The sequence below is a fragment of the Colobus angolensis genome, unplaced genomic scaffold (assembly GCF_000951035.1).
Source record: "Colobus angolensis palliatus isolate OR3802 unplaced genomic scaffold, Cang.pa_1.0 Scaffold396, whole genome shotgun sequence".
Classification (NCBI taxonomy): domain Eukaryota; kingdom Metazoa; phylum Chordata; class Mammalia; order Primates; family Cercopithecidae; genus Colobus; species Colobus angolensis.
Genome location: NW_012117332.1, coordinates 619079 through 641880, shown reverse-complemented (window position 1 = coordinate 641880; position 22802 = coordinate 619079). Strand labels below are relative to the sequence as shown.

The 22802-nt window shown below is 41.0% G+C and overlaps 1 protein-coding gene across 1 annotated transcript in view; it reads right to left on the bottom strand.

Moving 5' to 3' along the window:
* GMDS (GDP-mannose 4,6-dehydratase) overlaps positions 1–22802 on the bottom strand; it is a 529055-nt gene that overhangs the window by 316000 nt on the left and 190253 nt on the right. The window contains exon 8 of the mRNA XM_011955134.1: positions 8173–8300. Within this exon, the coding sequence (XP_011810524.1) occupies positions 8173–8300 (128 nt within the window). The remainder of the gene's footprint in view (positions 1–8172; positions 8301–22802) is intronic.

The window sequence follows — 22802 nt, the reverse complement described above, 5'->3', positions numbered from 1 at the left end:
CTACAGGTTCCTCTTTGGGGACACAGCAGCTCCTGGGATGTCATTCCAATCAAGCAAGACCCAGCCAGATAAAACAGGCAACTGATTTTCTACATTTTTCTAAATTATTTTAAATAATACACTGAAAAGTTTACCATACAGGATGAAAAAAGAGAAAAAAAGAAATAGCAAGTTGAATTTGTTATACAGAGTTTTCCGCAGCCAGATCAGGAAAATGGTTTTTTGCTTAATCTAAACATTTGATGTTTCAAAGATGTAGGAAACTGTTACGAGCTTTTCTTTTCCTATAAATAAAAAGATGTTCTTTTCTCTTCATTAATCAAGGCCCTTGAACTGCCTTCCTTAAAGTTTGGTTTGTTAGAAACAACACAGAAACCACGTTCTTCTAAATACAGATAAAGGAGAGACTATTTATTTAGTTATTTTCATTTGTATTTCTTGGCGTATTTTTCAAAGAGATTGTATTAAATAGCCCCATAGAAGGCTAGAAGATTTTTTCCCACAATGGAAAACAATAACAATACCTCACTAATCAATATAAAAAGTCAAAATAAAAAATCGACGAGTATTATAACACATTCAGCAAGCAGGCCACAGACATATTTGCCTTCCAAGAAAGAACACCTTAGGCTCCTAAGTAATAATATGGAATTAGATTCCCAAAGTGAGTAGAAATTCAATTGCTGGCCTTATTACCTAACAGTCACTTGACAAAGATTCTAATAGAACAGATTTTCTAGGAAACTCTCCAGGTAAATATCCTCTGCATATAGTTACACAATGCCTTCCCCTGTGCTATGAAGACAGGAACGATGTTGTTAAGATAGAGAGCTCTCAGCAGAGGCCTGGTTTTTCTGGACCACTGTCACTTTATGAGACAGCTACAACCTCACCATTGCTTTCTGTTAAGTAAGGCCTTACTAACAAACGGATTCAGGCACCACTAACACTTTAGACAACTGAAACACAAAAAGACGCTACTGCTAGATGCTACTCTCCTGCATATGAACAAACATGGTCTACTGATGGTGACAGAGGCAGGAGGCAGACAGGGGCAGGTCCCTGGTGAAGCCTCACCTTCAAACCAAAAAGCCTGAAACTCATGGCCCAAGGTGACAACCTCTACTCCTATTTGTCCACTCTCTCCTGAATGGTTCTTTCTGAATAATGCCTTTTTGCCCATCAAATGTTGCCTTTTTCAGAACTATCGATGGCCTGTCCTGTACCCCATCCTCTGCCTATAAAGACCCCAGTCTCAGTCAGTAGAGGAGAGAAAAGTGGTTTGACTGGAGAGAGGAGACTTGACTTCAGAGAGCGGCTGGACTTCGGAGGAGAGGCAGCTTGACTTCAGGGAAGAGCCGGCCGGACGTCGAGGGAAGACTACCTGTTTGTCCTGTCCCCTCCACAGCGAGCTCCCCTCTCTGCTGAGAGCCATTTCCACAGCTAAATAAAATCCTCCATTGGTGCAGTGTGGCTGTGTCCCCTTTCAAATCTCCTCTTGAACTGGAGCTCCCATAACTCCCACGTGTTGTGGGAGGGACCCAGCGGGAGACAACTGAATCACGGGGCGGTTCCGCCTCCTGTTCTCATGGTAGTGAACACGTCTCACAAGAGCTGTTGGCTTTAAAAGGGGAAATCCCTTTCACTTGGCTCTCATTCTCTCTCTTCCCTGCTGCCATGGAAGACGTGCCTTTCGCTTTCCACCATGACTGTGAGACCTCCCCAGCCATGTGGATCTGTGAGACCATTAAACCTCTTTTTCTTTATCAATACCCGGTCTCCAGTATGTTTTTATCAGCAGCATGAGAACAGACTAGTACACCTGCCTTCACCATCCTTCAAGTGTCCACACCACCTCATTCTTCTTGGACTCCAGACAAGAGCTCAGGACCCACTGAGTGCGGGTACCCAGAAAAGGTTGTTACACTGGCTCTTTGCCCTCGCTGGCGGAGGGCAGCCGCTCCACGTGATGAGGCAAAGGGCCAACTGAGCTGATAACACATGGCTGTCCACAGACGGCAGAGCTAAGACAGCACTGTAACCCACCCTCTGGGGCTTCAGGGGCACAGGCACCCCCACCTGTGTACCACAGCAACACCTGCACGAAGACTGCTCCTGCCGGTGACCAGAGCAGCTGGTCTTGCTCTCTCACGTGCATGCTCCTTCCCGCAAGGGGTTGAGCGCAGCACGCTGAGTAAATGGAGCTTGCTCCTGCCACTGCACAGAGCAGCAGCCAGCCGGATCCCACACCCGCTCACTCATGCGCTCCCTCCCGCAAGCAGTTGAGCAATGCGGGCCAAGTAAACGGAGCACCCTGTCACAAGTCCAATGAAAGGGTTGTGAAAAATCTGACATCAATGGTGATGTTGTAACAAGCACACTTCCCTTAAATAAGATCTCAAAGTTTAAATGACATCTGATCCTTCCAGATTTGTGTCACATAGGATACAAAATGCTAGTAGAAGATGGACAGATGGGAAAGAAAGGACTGGGCAGCAGTGGGCAATTCTTCCAGCTCTGTCTGTAACCTATGTACCCTGCCAGAGGCTCCTCACCCTCCCCAGGTCTCTGTATTAGCTGAGAACTGAGAGCTGGAATGAAGATGAATTCATTCAGAAGACAAGGGACAGAGGGCACTGGAGACCTGACTACATATTTTCCCCAAACACACTCTTTGCTTCTTTACCTGATACAGCCAATAGCACAGGTTCAGCAAGATCTGACAACTATCTCAGCCAGTTTCTTACCTTTAAAATCTATAAAAAGTCTTCAAAAGTTTCCAGCATGTAACAAGTGCTTAACATTTGGCAATTACATTTATTTCTAAAAGTAGTTTTGTTATTATTCAGTCTGTGCTCACTGTCCCCTGCCACCTCCACACACAAAGAAGGATGCAGGTATATGATGTTAAATTCTGAGGAATTTCAACGCTCACCCCTAGCGATCTTCACGTCCTCTGGATTACCAGTAGGACCCTTCTGGAGCATCGGTGGGATTAGCTGTAGCAGGAAAACCTCTTGCCACTTTATACATGGCTTTTACTGAGTCCTGGAAAGAGGTTGGACTTAGGTCTCTTGATTAACCCTGTCTCCCAAGAGCAAGGGGTCTTTTTTGTGGGTGGTAAGAGCCTTAAGATACTCTGGCCTAGCTCCTACCAATTAGCTTATCAGTCAATATGCTCTGGCTATAGTTGTGTTCAGGTTATCAGTCAATATGTTCTGGCTATAGTTGTGTTTCACATACTTTTATCAAAGTGGGACCTCAGTGGGACCATACACTGTCATCTGTAGCAACCAGAACAGTGACCATGGCAGGTACTCAATAGAATATATGTTGAACGAACAATGCCACCCTGGGAAGTCAGAGGTGATCTCTCCCTTGCTATTTTCAGCCACCACTGCTATAATCCTGACTGCTGGACACTGGTTGAAAATGGCACCGTCGCCGCTAGAGTGTTTCTCGTGAAGCTGCTTGAGCCTATATGGCGGGAGGTGGGCATAAAAGCAGGTTGTAGAGGGTCAGGTAAATACTTAAGATAAAAATATTTTAAAAGTTTGAACTGCTATCTATATCCCATAAAATGCAAATTTTTAGTAACTTGTGTTTGTGCAAATTGTTTATAGCTGTAAGCCATTAGCACTACAGTAATTACTTAAATAGTAATTTTTATTCAAAATGCACAGCAATTGTAGACATTAATTACAGAATTTGGGTGGTATGCGGGTGTTTGAGGTAAAATTTATTCAATTATTCTGCATGTTTAAAAAGTTTTATAATAAAAGACTGGAAAAGATCTAACTGCCTATGACTTTATTCAGAAGTACAATATAATTTAATATAGCTGTATGTATTTTTTTCTTCAAGTTGAAATAATTCTTACCCATTTAAATAACTTTGAAAACATCTTGATCTAGGAAGCAAGACTACAGGTGGATGAAAATGAATTGGAATTAGCAACAAGTAAGGACTTTTTATAAATCGTTGCGAAAATTTTTACAAGTCAGAGGTAAACTTTATTCATATATGTATAGCGCACTGATGCTAATTTTTTACAGGCTTTATATTCTGTCCTTTACACAGATGGAAAAATCAAGGTAAAGCAGCTTGTCTAAGCTGAGAAACAATCTACTTGCACAGCAGTGATCACCAGCACCCACCTCACAACAGGAGGAGAAAATGCTCTCTGCTCTTCGTTACGGAAATTCACTGACAAGTAAAAAAGTGTCAGTCACTTCATCTAAAGGTTTACTAAAATTTTTGCGTATAAAAGAGAGGGGTTGTGATACGGAAGAGGGGCAGGGAAGTGCCAGAAGGAGAAGGGCAGGTCCCTGGTAAGGGCTCCACCCCCGGGCCTATGCCCACGGACTAGGTGAGGACAGGCACTCCTGCCTTCACGCCCAAACGTTGCATTTCTCCAAGACCACCCTGGCCCACCACACCCCCATGCTGTGCCTATAAAAACCCCGAGACTCTAGCAGGCAGAGACACAAGCGGCTGGACATGAAGAGGAACACACAAGCAGCTGGATGTTGAGAGAATGTCGAGAGCACACCAACAGGCGCCAGTACACCAGCGGTCCATAGACCGGCAGAAGTATGCGGGGTTTGGCCGGGGCGGAGAGAGGAGAGCTCCGGCCGCTGAGAGACCCGACTCCAGGGGAAAACCACCTTCCCACTCCATCTCCCTTCTGGCTACCCCATCTGCTGAGAGCTACTTCCACGCAATAAAACCTTGCACTTATTCTCCAAGCCCACGTGTGATCTGATTCTTCCAGTATACCAAGGCAAGAACCTCAGGATACAGAAAGCCCTCTAACTGAGCGAACACAAGCGGCCCATGGACCGCTACACGGAAAGCGCACCCTGTAACACATGCGCGCTGGGGCTTCAGCTGTCAACATTCACCTCCAGATACTGCTGCAGGGTTGGAGCCCCACAACCTGCCCATCTGCATGCTCCCCCAAGAGGTCTGAGCAGTGGGGCACCGAAGAAGCAGGCCACACCCCATCACAGGCTCTGCGAGGTGGATAAGGGAACTCTTCCCATTTCAAGTGTGTAATTAAAATGTGTGTAAATGAGATGGTATTAGGACTTGTTTGATCTACATTTGCAAACACTTCTTTATTCTAAAGTTGATTTCAGTGTCAGGGTGCATATGTGTTTTAAACAAACAATACCTCTTTCACTTTTATGATTGCTGACTTTAATTTTGGCAACAAATTTACTTTTAGTCATAAATCTCTGAAGTAACCTTATGTTAATACATTTAAAATTGCAAGGAATGATAATATTTCTTAAAATGGAGAGTACCAAGCTATAAATTCTTACTTAATAATCGTACCTTTTCAGAAACCAAGAAATTTAAACTTTGTTCAGAACACATAAATGAGAACTATAAAATGCTTCCTACATCATCAACATATTAGAAACCCAGGCGAGTCCTGCATACACAAGACCCAGTTGTATTATGGAACCAATCAAGACTTGGATGGCAAAGAGAATGACCTAACTTTCTATCTGTCTCTCCATGGAATCCAACCATTTCAATTTTTATTTAAAGGGTAGAGTGTTTATGTATTTTTATTCAAAGGCTAGAGTGTTGTGTGAATATGTTGGCCTGTGGAAAGGCTGCAATGAGACCATCTTGTCAAGCAATAATAAAAATGACTTCATTTGACACAACCGTTTTGCACCAACCCCTATTTGAGCCAAAATGTTTATAAAATATTTTTATTTTATGCTAATTCAAATGTGGGCTTGTTGTGCCAAGATGTGGACTACACTTGCAGCAGTGCTAGCTTGGCATTTGGGGAGTGAGATCACAGCAGGGTCCTTCTTTCAGATCTACTAGTTTACACAAGACTTTCTCCTTACTTACTTAACAGTCTCATTCATTTTCATGAGGCTATTTGGCCTATTTCTGAAATATCACCTCCTACTCCAGCCAATTACAAAGGTTTACACATGTTCATTTAAAATATATGGAAAATAAAGACAGTCTAAAGAAGAAAATAAACATAATCTGTAAGAAGCACTATCAACATTATGGTATACCGTTTCCCTCACTATCAAAATCTATTAGATTCCCGACTCCTTTTTCACCTAAGTGCAAAATAATAAAATTGAATGAAATTTAATCTATTTGTTTCCTTGAACTTGGAGAAGTTTGGATAAAGAACACCTATATAGGTCCAGGTGCAGTGGCTCAAGCCTGTAATCCCAGCACTTTAGGAGGCCAAGGTGGGTGGATCATGAGGTCAAGAGATCAAGACCATCCTGGTCAACATGGTGAAACCCCGTCTCTACTAAAAATACAAAACTTAGCTGGGTGTGGTGGCGCCGCCTGTAGTACCATCTACTCACGAGTCTGAGGCGGGAGAATCGCTTGAACCCGGGAGGCAGAGGTTGCCGTGAGCTGAGATTGTGCCACTGCACTCCAGACTGGTGACAGAGCAAGACTCCGTCTCAAGAAAAAAAAAAAAAAAAAAAGAATACCTATATAGCTTATTACATAGCTCTATGCAGATGCTGACGGCTAGAAGGCTAAACGATAAATAGATATTATTGAGAAAATAATGTATTTTTACAAAACAAGCCTCTTATTTTTTAGTAGGCAAGGTCATTTAGGTTAGACAAAAGAAAGTTTTGGCTTCTCTTGCCAGTATCTACTTTCTCATAATGTCTAAGTGTGGACCTATATAGTTTTTGATGTGATGTTCTGAAAATATATCTAAGGATTAATGTCATAAAATGCTTCTTTGTAATTATAGCTTAGAAGCACATATTTAAAAGATCTAGGCTGGGTATGGTGGCTCATCCCTGTAATCCCAGCACTTTAGAAGGCTGAGGCGGGCAGATCACCTGAGGTCAGGAGTTTGAGACCCACCTGGCCAAAATGGTGAAACCACATCTCTGCTAAAAAATCAAAAATTAGCCAGGTGTGATGGCACATGCCTGTAATCCCAGCTACTCGGGAGGCTGAGGCAGGAGAATCGCTTGAACCTGGGAGGCATAGGTTGGAGTAGGCTGAAATCATGCCACTGCACTCTAGCCTGAGCAACAGAGTGAGACTCTGTCTCAACAATAAATAAATAAATAAATGATCTTAATGCTGCAATGTTCAAAATTTAAAGTCAAAGCTAATTATTTTGTGCGTAACAGAAATCACTATTAGGTGTTCAAACACACACACATTTTTTATTGTTATGAACAAAAAGAAGATCGCAGGTGAGCCTAATCTCTGCACTAGCAAACAAACTAATTGTTTGCTTTCTTTTGTAGGCATTACAGTTTCTTTCTGAGTTGCATAAATGAACAAGAAAGCTGGGTCCGGTTTTCCAGAGAGGGATCACTCGGGACGGAAACAGACTCATGAGCACAGGAAATCTGTGAGCGCTTGAATAAGGACAGGCAACTCCAGGGAAAGGAAAACGCTTGCTCATGTCTGGTCGCAGAACCAACACGGATATCAGGGAGATCAGGGCAACGTAAAATGTAACCGCTTGTTTATAAAAGAAAAATCATACTACTTGTATATGTAATATATGCAAACCCAAAACAGCATGTCTAAGAATCCCAAGAATGAAAATCTGAATTTCCCTTTAACAATATCCATTATTTTACAAGAGAATCATTATTAACATCTTTCTCTATCTCTCGTTAACAGGTAAAGCTCCACGACATGCAATATGACATGTTAAGAAGTATGTGATGTAATAACCAGACTCTTCAGCAGCAGAAAGCAAGGAGTTCCATGAGAATCTTACTCGGGGTGGGATTTAGTAGAATAACGTAAGTCTGAGAATCTTGGATTATATATATTGAAATAAGGCAGTATTTCTAGATGATCTGAAAACTAGTACTTTTATACCCCCAAAATAAAGAGGAGCACCATTCAAACATTTTTTCCATCTATCTATCCATCCAACATCCAGCACAAATAATTAAAAGAATATTTGTGAAAGTTTTCCTCATTCAAGTACCAATCAGTGTAAGCTACCTGTGCTTCTGACCCACCGATCCCAGAATTGAAAGTAGCATGAGTGTAAACATACCTGCATCGGCAAAGGTTTGTATGCCCCCATCTCTAGGTCACACTTTTTCACTGTACGCTTGGCATTTAGAATATCAATGGATATGGGTATTTTCAAGAATGTAATGTGTTAGTTCCTACCTCCACATAGTCCTTGGCATGGCCCCAATCTCGTTTGGCATCCAGATTTCCCAAACTGAAACATTCCAGTTGTCCAAGGTAAATCTTAGCTACTGACCGGCTAATTTTTCGAGTAACGAAATTAGCTCCTAAAAAGAGGCAAAAGATGTATTATCAGTCAAGTGCATTTGACACATTTAACAGTTTGGTGAACCAAACCCAATTTTGGCCTCTGGGCATTTCTTTCATTCTGCACTCCCAGCCACCCTGTTAAAATAATAAAAGAAAAGAAAAAGAAAAAAGATCATTAACTGTCATTTAGACAAGTTAAGAAGCCCTAATTCTATGTGTCACATCAGCTCTACTTTCATAACAAATGTTTTTCTTTCGGGGACATCTTAACATTCCTAATTTGCTGCTTCAATATGCAGCCCAGGCATTAGGCCAAAGAAAAGCTGTTGGAATGCCAGTTTTTTTTAACAGAAAATTCAAAAGGGTTGTATAAAGGGAAATGCCAGAATGGACGACAGACATCTAAGACCACCCTGATTTTTTTTAAGAACACAAACATCATATATTCCTATTAATAAAGCTACTTTGGGACTCACGGGGAGAGAAAGACACATAGCTTAGTTCACAGGGTAACTAGTTAAAGGAAACAAGAAAGGAATTTATTTGGGCTGCCTTTCTCTTAACAAAATAAGTGGTGATGGCTCGCTCTTAGAAACCTGAACAGCCGTCCAAATGATACGATATGGCCCCGGGCAAAAGTTTCTCTGTACTCCACTTCAGGCAATGCCACTTTCCAACTTCATTTCAGTGTTATCTACAGACAGGGCTCCTACATTTTGTGAAATATTTTGAAATGATTGGATGAAAGGGACCATATATTGATGAAAGTACTGAAATTGTTTTAATGTTCTCTGGTCTTTAATGAAAACTCTATCCGCTTTGAAAAGACCACAAAGTTAAAAGGCACTTCTGAGACAGTTTTACCTTGTATCTAGGTAAGGTTATGAGAAAACACCATTTAATACCAAATTCTCAAGGTAATCATACATATATCAGCTAGTTAATAATGGAGTCATACAGTTTAGATACATGAATATCATTATTTACCACGTACCAATGACTTCATGTTCTTTTGCAGATGAAGCAGGGAGGCAAATGCTATGATCAAAGTGTACGGCTTCTGGAGAACAGGCACACGGATAAGGGCAATATTTCTAAATAGGTTTTCCAAATTTTGGCAAGAATGTGGCTTAGTGCAAGTTCAAACATACACCAGATTCACTTACTCCACAAACTTGATACGTACATTTATAGCAACATCATTATCATTAAGAAATACAACGGGACTACCGTGGCAATCCAAATTTTCAATTTCCCTTGTCAATTCAGATGGTACGTACGTTAAGAAATACAAAGTTTCAACTTTCCACAGAGGTTTATATAGCACAAAGAGGTCCTTCAAAAAAAAGTGCCTTTTGAAATGAAAACCTACTTATTAGCCAGTAAGTAATTAGTGGATAATTATTAATTTTAAAAAAATTTCTATTGACTTGTAACAGTTAAATGTAAATTTATAATTAAATTTAGGTTTTTTGATGTTTATCGTTATTTCAATGTCAGGACTATACTATTTTCTCAAAGTATACTAAGAAACCAATGATGTCAAATCATTAAATAAAGTTTCCAACATAAAACATTTCAGATTAACCTATTTACCAGTAAACTAATGTTGGGGAGTCCAATGGAAGCATTTGACCCTATTCATACAATTTATTGATTCTTTCAGCCATTGTTTACTACGCACCCACCAATCACTAAGCACTGAGCTAAGCACTGGGGATCTGGGAGTGAAGCAGCAGCTCCTGCTCTCAGGTATCACAGAGAGGGTCAGATGGGCCAACAAACCAGTGCTGAACCTAGTAAAATGACAGGTCTGCAAGGGGAGAAAGGCTTTGGGGTTGTAGCATGGCTGCCAGGCGCAGCATGCGACACACGCCCACCAGAAATGCAGCTTGAATGGAGTCTACCAGGGAGGTCATAAAGGTAAGATTAATCAAGCCGTGAGATAGGGTGGCACTCCAGGCAGGAGGAACAGCACTTGCAAAGATGAGGAAGGGCCTTTCTCTTCCAACTCTTACCACAACCTTATGGTGGTGACGGCCCTCCTGAGGGCTATCACTGTAGCCCTGTGCTAAGCTCTTTAGATGGGGTCACTCATTTACTTTTCCGAGCAACCCACGGGCTAAGAACTATTATTACCCACATGAAGCTGAGATTCAGGGAAGCTATATAAATCAACTATTCTAAAACAGGACTCAAATCAAGAGCTATGTGACTACAAAGTTCTTATATTACCAGAACTTTAATGTCATGTTAGAAAGGTGGATCTTTTCTTATCTGGTTCCTAAAGTTATCTTGGATAACTAGCCAAAATTTACTACAATTTCTAGTTCTTAAAATGTAATTTTTTGTTTTGTTTTTTTAAGACGGAGACTCACTCTGTCGCCCAGGCTGGAGTGCAGTGGTGCAATCTCGGCTCACTGCACCCTCCGCCTCCCAGGTTCAAGCAATTCTCTGTCTCAGCCTCCCAAATACATGGGATTACAGGCACCTGCCACTACACCTAGCTACTTTTGTGTTTTCTTTTTCAGTAGAGGTGGGGCCACCATCTTGGCCAGGCTGGCCTTGAACTCCTGACCTCGTGATCTCCCCGTCTCGACCTCCCAAAGTGTTGGGATTAAGGCATGAGTCACCACGCCTGGTCAAAATGTAATTTTAACGATTATTTAGAACAGCTATTTTGAGATACAATTCACATAGCATACAACTCATTCATTTAAAGCATATGCTCAATGGGTTTTGTTGTATTCATAGAAATGTACAACCATCACCACAATCAATTTTAGAACACTTTCATCATCCCAGAAAGAAATCCTGTATCATTCAGCAGTTTTCTCCTAGTACCCTAGCCCTGGCAAACAGATAATCTACCTTCTATCTCCAGATTTGCCTATTCTGGCAAATCTTCATATAAATGGAATTATATTAATGTCTGGTCTTTGTGCCTGGTTTCTTTTACTTAGCATAACATTTTCAAGGTTCATCCATATTGTGGTTTGAATCAGTACACTGTTCCTTTTTTATGGCCAAATAATATTCTATTATATAAGTAACCAAACTTTATTTAACCGTCCATGAGATGAATATCTGTGGTGCCTCCATCTTTTGCCTTTTGTGAATAATGCTACCACGAACGTTCACGTCTTTTCACGAACATATGTTTTAATTTCTTTTAGTTATATACTTAGGGGTGGAATTACTGGGTCAGATGAGAACTGTTTTACCAACTGAGGAAACGTAGACTTTTCCAATGTGGCTGCACCACTTTACATTCCCACCAGCAGGGAAACAGGGCTCTGATTTCTTCCCATTCTCCCCAGTACTTGTTATGGTCTGCTAGACTGTGGTCATTCTAGTGGGCGCTGAGTGGTACCTTATTGTGGTTTCGATGTGTACTTCTCTGAAAACTAATGATATGAAGCAATTGCCTTTTCATGTGCCTACTGGCCGCTTGTATATCTTTTTTGGAGATATGTCTATTCAGATCCTTTGCCCATTTTCAAATCGGATTACTTATCTTTTTATTATAGAGTTGTAAGAATTCTTTATACATTCTGGATCCAAGTCCCTTATCAAATATATAATTTGTAAATATTTTCTCTCATTCTGTAGGCTGACTTTTCACTTTCTTGACTGTGCTTTCTGAAGCATAAAAGCTTTTTTATCTTTTAATTTTGATGAAGTCCAATTTGTCTATATTCGCTTGTGTAGCAGGTGCTTGTGGTGTCATATTCGAGAAGGCTTCATTAATCCAAGGTTATGGAGATTTATTCCTATACATTTTTATGAGTTTTATAGTTTTTCTTCTTACATTTGAATTTTTGATCAATTTTTAGTAAGTTTTTATATTTGGTGTTATGAAAGGGTCTAAGTTCATTCATTTGCATGTTGACATCCAGCTGTCTCAGTACTATTTGTTGGAAAGGTTATTTTTCTCATTCAATTGTCTTAGCACTTTCCTCAAAAATCAATTAATCAAAAATGTGGGAGATAATTTCTGACTTTCAATTCGATTTCATTGACGTACTCTATGTCTATCCTTGTGCCAGTATCACACAGTCCTGGTTACTGTAGCTCTGTGGCAAGTTTAAAAATTAGGAAGTGTGAAACCCCGTCTCTACTAAAAAATACAAAAAACGAGCCGGGCGAGGTGGCGGACGCCTGTAGTCCCAGCTACTCGGGAGGCTTGAGGCAGGGGAATGGCGTGAACCCGGGAGGCGGGGCTTGCAGTGAGCTGAGATCCAGCCACTGCACTCCAGCCTGGGCAACAGGGCGAGACTCTTGTCTCAAAAAAAAAAAAAAAAATTAGGAAGTATGAGTTCTCCAACTTTGTTCTTTTTTAAGGTTATTTTAGCTACTCTCTGTCCCTTGAATTTCCATATGAATTTTAGGATCAGCCTGTTGATTTTTGCAAAAACGCCACCAGGGAATCTGAAAGGGGTCATGTTGAATCTGTAGATCAAATGGGGACTATCCATGCTAACGTTATTGTGCCTCCAGTCCATGACTATAGGATGTCTTTCCCCTTTATTTTGGTCTTTAATATTTCTTTCGACAATGTGTAATAGTTTTCAAGGAATAATGTTTACACTTTGGCTAAATTCGTTCCTAAACACTTTATTCTTTTTTATTATAAATAGAATTGTTTTCTTGATTTCAAGAAAAAGTTTTTGATTAATTTTAAACATTTTTGTAATCATATGTTTCACTACTTAATTCTCAAGAAAGGCTTAAAATGATTTTTTTTTTTTTTAATTTGCTCTCCTCATTTTTATTCCATGTTACGGAAGACTGCTCTTTTAAGGAAAAAACTATATAAAAGCATAAAACATGAGGGCTGAGACTATCCCAAGTGACAGGTGAAGAAAAAGAAATGCACAGAGGCTGCACACCTGTCCTGAGTCAGGACAAGTAGTCGAGCCTGACCCAGGCCTGTCTCACTGGCTTTCTAGCCTTGTGCTGTTTCGCTAAGGCACAGTGCAATGCAGGAGGAATCCCTCCTGCGTTGAGATGACCTAAGTGTTTGTGAATCATAGCACATGTGGATAATGGAACTCCTATAATTAATTTAAATACATACTTGATTTATAAAAGCCTTAAACTATAAGATTCTAGGTAGAAAGAGGACTAAGAAAAGTTAGCTCACTGAATGGAGGGAGAGCCAGCTCTGTTAGTAACCAGCTGTGGTATCTTAACACAAACCACTTAACGACTCAGAAGACAGAGTCTCCTTTGTGTACTACGTTAATAATATTAATATTTGCCATGTGCCAAATCACTGGGTGCACTAATGTAGATTAAATGGCACTTCTCACAGAAATGTAAGAAAATCACTATGTCCCTGTTTGTAAAATAAGGATAGTAATAGTACCTAAAAGCTTTGATGTTTAAAAGAGAAAATCCAGGTTTTATGGTTATCAGCAAGTAGTAACTGTTAGCCATTATTATAACGATTACATTACAATGTTAATGGTATCTATAATTAAGTCTCAATGGAAAGTTAAGATTTCTTAGTTCTTTTATTAATAGATGACTACATCTCTTAATTCTCTGATTTTGAAAGTCTGAGATTGAGAAAAAAATCAAAATAAACAGCCAGGCATGTGGGCCTACACAGGAAGCAATAATAAACATTTCTTGAATGATTTTGGCTTTCAATATTAACTCATTAACCTAGGAAAGAGAGTATGCAAGTAAAAGTATATTCGTAAGACAGAGAGCAACTAAGAAGGTTTTTAGCCTAAACACTCCTTAGATTGAAATAATGAGTTTTGCTAGCATTGATGGAATGAGAACAGAACTTCTGTTCAAGCAATACAGTAGACAACAAAAACTGCCACAATAAAAACCAGTATATGCTGGGTAAAATATCACTATTCCTATTTTGTTAAGTACAAAGCTGAGCCTCAAAGAAATAAAAGAAAACCCCCCTGTGAAGGGGGATCTGCAGAGCACAGATCATGGGTGGGCACTGAGGAATCCGGGCTGGGAGTAAAAGTGGAAGGCCACCTCATGCCCTGGAAACAGGTTCAGCTTTAATAACCAGCTGTGACAAAGGACAAAATTTTCAAGGTAGATTACTAGAACCGTGTCTAACACACTACGTTAGTTATGCATAATTCTGCTTGCTACTTTTGTCAGTGCTATTATCTTAAGCAAGTGTTTTAAGCTCTCAGTTCTCTTACCAATAAAATGGGATCATAATCCACACTAAGAATAAAATATCATGCTACAGTAAGCAGTGAAGCAAGGCTCAATGTGAGCAGTGGCAAGAAGGCCAGCAGGCCTGCATGGACCCTAAGGCAGTCCCTGAAATGGTGCATTGAGGCTTGGAGCTCACAACTACTCAGGAGTAAAGCTCACCCCTTCCATGCACCTGGGGAAAGTGAAGCCCATGCATTTTACCAGCAGCAGATACTGGTAGCCAGAAGTGGGACTAATCCCACCTCCTCTGTGGCCACAAGGCAGGGGAATTGCTCAGACCAGCAAGTCATCAGCTGAGACCAGGAGGCATTCAGAATGTACCACAAACACCTGAAGACAACACCTGCTCCTTTTTCAACACCAGATCAAATAAGCCACATCTACATCCCACACAGCGCCACATGCCACACAACAAAGTTTAGGTCAAGCATGGACCGCTTATATGACAGTGGTCCCATCAGATTACAATAGAGGCCAGGCACAGTGGCTCACGCCTGTAATCCCAACACTTTGGGAGGCTGAGGTGGGCAGATCACCTGAGGTCAGGAGTTTGAGACCAGCCTGGCCAACATGGTGAAACCTCATCTCTACTAAAAATACAGAAATTAGCCAGGTGTGGCGGTGCAAGCTTATAATCCCAGCTACTCGGGAGGCTGAGGCACCAAAACTGCTTGAACCCGGGAGGCAGAGGTTACAGTGAGCTGAAATCGCACCACTGCACTCCAGCCTGATCAACAGAGTGAGACTCTGTCTCCAAAAAACAAAAAAAAGAAAAGAAAAAAAAAATGACAATAGAGCTGCCCAACACAGGCATACCTTTTGTCCTTTATATGGTATTTTTACTTTACCTTTTCTATGTTTAGATACACTAATAACACATTGTGTTGCAACTGCCTACAGTGTTCAGTCATCTGCCGTCCGGGTTTGTAGCCTAGGACACACCATCCAGGCTTGTGGAAGTGCACTCTACGTCTATGACCTTCACACAATGACATTGCCTAATGATGCGTTTCTCAGCACAAATCCCTTGCGGTTCCGTGATGCGTGACGGCAGGTAGATGCCATCCTGAAGAGAAAGAAGAAAAGAAAGCATGCCTAGAAAAAAGCGTCAACATTCTGTTATATTAATAGCAGACACTGAACTTTCTTTTAAATTTTAATTTATTGTTTTTGAAAAACAAGTATTAATTAACTGTTAAGGACTGTATTCGTTTCCTAGGGCTGCCCTAACAAAGTCCCACTCATTGGGTGGCTTCAAACAACCAAAATTTCTGCCTCACAGTTCTGGAGGCTTGAAGGCTAATATCCAACAGGGCCATGCTCCTTCGAGAGTATCTAGAGGAGCCCCCTGATGCTGTTTCAGTATGTGATGGCATTCCTTGGCTTGTGGTCCAATCTCTGCCCCCATATTCTTCACACCATATTCTGGTGCTTTCTCCAATGTGTGTCTGTGTCTGTCATTTCTTTTTATTATGTGGATACTTGTCATTGGATTTAGGGCCCACCTTGGTAATCCAGGATGATCCCTTCATCTCAAGATCCTTAACTAACTATAACTGCAAAGACCTCATTTCCAAATGAGGTCCCATCTATAGGTTCAGAAATTAGGATGTGGATGTATCTTTCTGGGGGCTACCACCCAACCCACTATAAGAACCAAGGTTTAGAATATTTGAGATACAGGCTGGGTGTGGTGGCTCATGCCTGTAATCCCAGTACATTGGAAGGTGGGAGGATCACTTGAGCCAAGGAGTTTGAGATCAGCCTGGACAAGATAGCAAGACCCCTTCCCTACTAATTTAAAGAAAAAAAAGGGGTGGATACTTGAAGTACATGGTAAAACATGAGTGTGGCACTGTTTCCTCACTTAAACATCATTTTAAGGGTAGGTATATTCCTTTCATGAGCATAATAGCCAAATAGGGTCTTCACTTGTAGAAGATTAATTTAGAGGTGATAAAGTAAGTTTCCCCTCTGTTTCAGCTCTCCAAGTTTTCCTCAGTTAATTTAAATAGCTCCTTGGGTCTCCTTATTCAGGGGAATATACATCTTCTTATAATTTCAGACTGAAAATTCTGTGTGTATTCCTGTGTTTACCGATTTCCTTTGTCATCATTCTTTCTTGCATCTTTCTTGGAGCATAAATTCCCTTCTTAAAATGCATTCTTTAGAAGTTCCCTTAATGGGGAAAACTTAACTTGTTTATATTTGAAAGAAGTTTTGCTAAGTGCCCAGTTCAAGGTTGAAAATTATCTTCTCTTCCATGCTGACAGTATTTTCCTACTGTCTTCTGGTTTGCAATTTCTGCTAGGGAGAAGTGTGCTTCCAGTCTAATTGTCATCCCTTTGTAGGTAATGTAATGTCTTTCTTCTCTTGTTAATGTAAAGATATTCCTGTTTTGTTTGGTATCCTGGGGTTTCACTCCAATGTGTCTACACATGGCTTTCTGCTTGCGGTCCATGGTGCTTCCTGCATCTGTGACTCTTTTATTAAGTCTAGAAATTTCTCAGCAACTATCTCTTTAGATATTGCCTCTTTTCACTCTATTTTCTTCTGGGAAAGAATATTAGACTTCTCCTTTTACTTTCTATTTTCTTAATTTCTTTTTTGTAATTTTCATCTCTTTGTTGAACAGGCTGGGTTAATTTCTGCACAGCCATCTAATTGTCCTTCGGCAATCTAATCTAATCCTAAATCGGCCATTTAACACTTTCTTTCTTTCTTTCTTTTTCTATTTTTATTTTTTGGCACATCCAAAGTTCTTTGGTTCTTTTTCAAACCTACCTGGGCATTTTTACATTCTGTTCTTGCTTATTTTTTCTGATTTGACATTTTTATTTACACACGTTTTTGTAATTTTATATTCTGAATTAGATAATTCCAATATTTGAAGTTCTTGGGGGGCTTATTTATTTGTTATTTCTGCTGACTTTGACTGATGCTGGTTTATTTCCTTGTGCATTTAGTGAGAGTTCATGTTTAGTAACCTTAATCTGCTGGAGACCAGAGGACATCATCGCAAATGATGGCTTCTTCCTGAGACCGTCACGGTTTGTTTGTTTCTCTTTGGGACCAGGAGATACTAACACCTGGGATGCTCATCCCCTTCCAGAATGCAGAGGTTAACAAAATTCTGTTCTTCCCCTTGACTGTGATCTACTGATTAAAGAGGCTGGGTGTTCCCTAAAGAACCAAGGAGAGATACACACCCATACACAAAACACACACACACAGTCCATGTTAATTTAAAGTTTCTATTATATTATAAAGCATACTAACACAACATCTCTAAGCTTCTATAACAAACATTAAAGGAAAAAAACTGACAAAATTTGGAAAACACTTCAAATTGCCAGCATTAAACTGAAAACAATGGAATTGCCTTTAAGACATGAATAGTAGCCAATTTATTGAAGAATTTGATCAGATATTAGATCACAATCTTTTCCACAATGTATTACTTCAACAGAGATTTATTTTTAAAAACAAAATGCAACCTTGGCCATCCTCTGATGAAGCAGTAGACATAAGGAAGAAACCCTATGGGAGGTTCACTAAGTCCTGCTAGGGACAATTCTACTTATCACACTACACAAAATTACTTCTTTTTCAAATGTATATTTCCTATGGCCCTGTGGCAATCTTTATTGTTTGTGTGTACACAGGTACACATGATTGTGCATGTGCATGATGCATACATACATACATATGTACAAATTATCCGTCCACATCCAAATGGAACTTGAAGTAACCAAAATTTGTCTAATAAAAATTCTATTCCATTGCTCAGTACTTCATCCAAAAGCTTTTGATTGAAAGATTTTTTTGGAGTTAAAGTACAATGACAGTTTGGACAATATTCATTGGAAAACAGAAATCATTCCAATTTATCCTGAACCCCACATGAACCTCCGCCCTGGGGCCCTGCATTTTTCCCCTGTGGTAATCTCTGGCCACCCCACTGTGAACTGCCTGGGCCATGGCTCAGTGGAGACAGGGTGTAGAAAGAAGAGACACTGAGAAGGTCATGGCTGACTGAGCAGACGACTGAGATCAGAGAGATCATGCCTCATTTGCTCACTAAGTCCTGCCAAGAGCAACACTATTTAACTGCAGGTACTCAAAATCCAATAGGCACATTTAAAGGAGTCTCAGGCTTAAAAGAGGACAATTCACAATGTGCATTTGTCTGAGATAGCTACCACCTTTTGGCAACTATTTAAAATATGTGTTTAAAGAGAAATGATCAAACTACTTTGCTATTTGTATCAAATGTTCAACGCATTTTCCACTGACAGTGAGATAATTCAAATTTGTAAGTCTTTGTTTCAGGTTTTCTCAAGTTTGGTACCATTGACATGTAAGGCTGAATAAGTCCTTTTTATTGCGGTTTGTGCTGTGCTTTGCAGTGTTTAGGAGTGTCACTGGCTTTTACCCAGTAGATGCCAGGAGCACCCCCTCAGTTACGTTCATAGACGTTGCCAACTCCCCCTGGGGGAACAAAACTGCCCTGGTTGAGAACCATGGCCTTAGTCAAATAAAACAACCCTGCAAAGACAAAATCCCCCAAATCAAAACAAACATATAGCTTTCAAGTATCTCTATTTATTCAATACACTAACAAAACTATTGGGGAACTAATAAACATGAAGTATTTAAATCAGGATGAGACAAGGGTGAGCCTTCATTTAACATTGGCATGAATCTATGAGCCTGGCCTTCCAGGGGAGTCTAGGCTGAGGGCACACATTTGGGAACTATTTATGTATGGGTGATATTTCAAGTCCTGAGGCCAGCTGAGACCACCGAGAAAGGAATGTTAGCAACAAAACATAAATGGTCAGAGAACCAAATACACTGATGCTATAATGTTTACAGGTCAGATGAGGAGGAAGCAGTGAGGGAAAGCAAGGGCATAGGAGTATCCTAATAGTCTGGAAAGCCTGTATCCAGGAGGGAGTGATCACCATGACTGCAGGTCAGAAGGACAAAGACAGAGAAGTGACCTTGATGGGAGAGCTTCCAAAAGAGGTGGACAAAAGTCCAAGGAAGGAGAGGGCTCAAGAAAGAAAGGCGGTGAGATTTTGGAGGCAAGGAGCACAGACAACTTCTGAAAACTTCTGCTGTTAGGGAGAGAAGGGAGTGAGACTGGGAGGACTGCATTTCAAGACGGGCATGAAAGCAGCATCTTTGCATGCTGAGGGAAAGATCCTAGTGATGATGGAGAAACTGATCCAGGAGAGAGGTGAGCATTGCTGATGCCAAGTCTTCAAGGAGGCGGTAGCAGATAGGAGTTCCAGACCGACAGCTCCTCCAGGGCACAGGAGAATAGGTGGGGAGAACACAAATGCAGAAAGGCAGAGTTCAGATGTTCTGAGGACTTTTATTCCTGCTCAGATCTTAAACACATACCGCATTCTGACTACACGACTCAACCCCACCTCCCTCACCTCTCCCACTGTCTCTGCTCCTTCACTGTGGCCTGAGTCTGCGGGAGAACCTTTGCACACCTGCGCTGACTGCGCTCTCCAGCGAGAGCTAAGCTCATGCTGCCTGGTCATGATGACCTGCAACTTCCTGGCTGGATCTTCCCCCTGTTCACCTCAGGAGACATTACCATTAGCTCTAGTTCGCTTCTCCTTTTACCCCGAGCTAACACGACTTTCTGCATGGCCCTGCATGGTGAATGGTCTCACCCTGCACCCAGTAGCCTGGGAGTCCTCTTTGATTCCTTTCTCACTCTTCTGTTAGTACACTGCTCATCAAATCCTACTGAGTCTGTTTCTTCAGCAGTCCTAAATAACTCCCAACCCTGCCTCTAGTAGGCCACAAATGAGGTGGGGCTCAATGCAGATTCCCCAAAGCATGCTTTGGTGCTCTTTCCTACTTCACATGGTTCTAATGGGAGTAGCCTAACCCTGCCATTCTGACTGCATTGATTTATCCAAGAGTAATGGCTATAAACTGCCTATGGGCCGGAAGCTCCTTTGTGCCCTGTCACTGGCCCCATCCCCAGCATCTCCTACTACCCTGTCCCCCCTCACAGCTCTCTCCAGTGATATCCTACTGTGTGCAGACCCCCCTCCCCGCCGGCAGCACACACCGGTGTCTTCTCCTTCTCTGGACAGCCCCTTCTCTTCGTGAGAAATATCTGCATCCACAGCTGCTTCCCAACTGCCTGGCACTCCAGTGTCATCTCAGTGGAAGGGTTCCTGCTACCTCCCCCGGTGGGGGCTGTCACTCCTCCGCGCTCCTCCATCACCCCTGCGCAGGCTGCTGCTCTCATGACAGCAACTGCAGTCTTCAGTTTACTCACTCAACTGCGAGCTTCTTAAAGACGAGCATTCTATTCTGTCTCGCTAGTGTCTCACCAGTGTCTAACACAGTACATAACACATGACAGGTGTTCAATCAACATTTGCTGTTTCTGCAGGGAGAGGGGGGGAGCAGGGCCATTCCACAGTTTAAACAGGAAGGCATCTTTACATTTACAAACTTAGGACATAATGAGCCTGATTATCTAATTGCTTCTGCCACAATTCCAGAGTCTCAGGAATGATTAAATGCTTCCACTGATATATCTGTTTTTCAAGGACGTGCATACTAATAAGAATAAAGGTAAATACCACAGATGCCAGTTCAGAACAAAGAAATTATCTGGTCACACTAGGCAGCTTGTCTCTCTTCTGACATATATTTGGGTTTCTTCTCTGCCTTCATGTTTGTAGGGACCTCTGTATACACTTTTACCTCTATAATCAGAGGTGTGGCAAATGGATGTGAGAAGGATAAAAACTTTGTTGTGAAAGAGAAAGCATTAGATTCAATATATTCAGTATATATAAGAATGAAAAACACATGGAACAACATAGAGATATGTAAATCATCTTCTGAAATCAACTCCCTTTTGTAGAAATGACTTATTCGCTTTAAAAATGACTTATCCCACATCATTCCACATCATGTTTGGGCTTTACTTCAGAATTGACAGAGCTATTTCACAGAAGAGCAATGTTCACACTTCTGTTTGATGACACCCATACTGAAACACCTTGGATTACAATTCCTCTTTAGCTTCCATCTCGACTCAGAAGTGTAGTGACATTTAAGAAGTAAAGCAGAGCCACTTTCTATAAATTTCATGTTCAAAGTAACTTTACAAAAATAGTATTGGCCTATAGCCACCCAGCATAAAGACTGCAAAGTAACGAAATCTTTAAAAGACCTTTGGTTGAAATTCTTCATCTGATAGAAAATTGGGACAAGATAAATGTCCATAAAATGATGCAATCTTGCCTCCTTCCACAAGAATCTCACTTGGCTCTCGTGACAGTTTCTGTTATTCTCTTCTGTCACAGAAAAGTAAATATATGCAATACCCTGAAAGCAAATACATACAAAAGATATTTATTCACCCAAGGAAAGTAAGTAACATTGCCTCCTCTGTAATAACTATTGCTAATTATTGATTTGGACTTCAAGTAGTTTTTCAAGAAGGGTCAGACTCCAAGAGCAAGCATAATTAGAAATGAAGGATGACTTCTAAGAATCGTGTACCAGTCAGAAAACACTGCCTTAGTTATTGATATATAGTAATATAAAGTAATATTAAGGAAAGAAAAATGCAAGGAAGAGAAATTACGGCTTTCTTACTAGTGACTTAGCCTCTCTGCTTGAATCATATCTATAACTTTTTGAGGTTCTTTTTATGGGTGGGGTTCTCAGCTACAAGCCTAATGAGATGAACGGACACGCAGGAGGCAGTAGCGCGCCTCTCAAGCTCACCAGAGCAGCGGCGGAGACTGAGCCTGTGGCAACAGGAGCGCGGCCCAAAGCTACACTTTCTGAAAATCAGGCAATGAGCACAAAAAGCATTTGGTCAGTACTAGATGAGATGTTTTTAACGCGTGCTGACAACAGACCATAATATGCAAGGAGATAAAGTATTTCATACTTTTTTTTTTCTTGTGGTTGGTTATAGTCAGGTTGGCTACAGAGGCCCTTAACTGATTTGCATGATGGCAATGTCTGTGAACCCAATATTCTTCAAGCCTGGGGTCATGGCCTACACCTGTAGACCCAGCCACTAGGGAGGCTGAGGCAGGAGGATTGCTTAAGCCTGCGAGTTAGATTTCAGCTTGGGACACATCGTGAACCCTGTTTTTTAAACAACAAACACCACCAACAAAAATCCCCAACATTCCTCAAATCAGTCAAGAACAAATATTGTGAAGAGAATCACAGAAAAGCGGATTTAACAACCAGGTAAAACATGTAAACTATAAATAATTCTAAGACCGAAGGTATCTGTCATT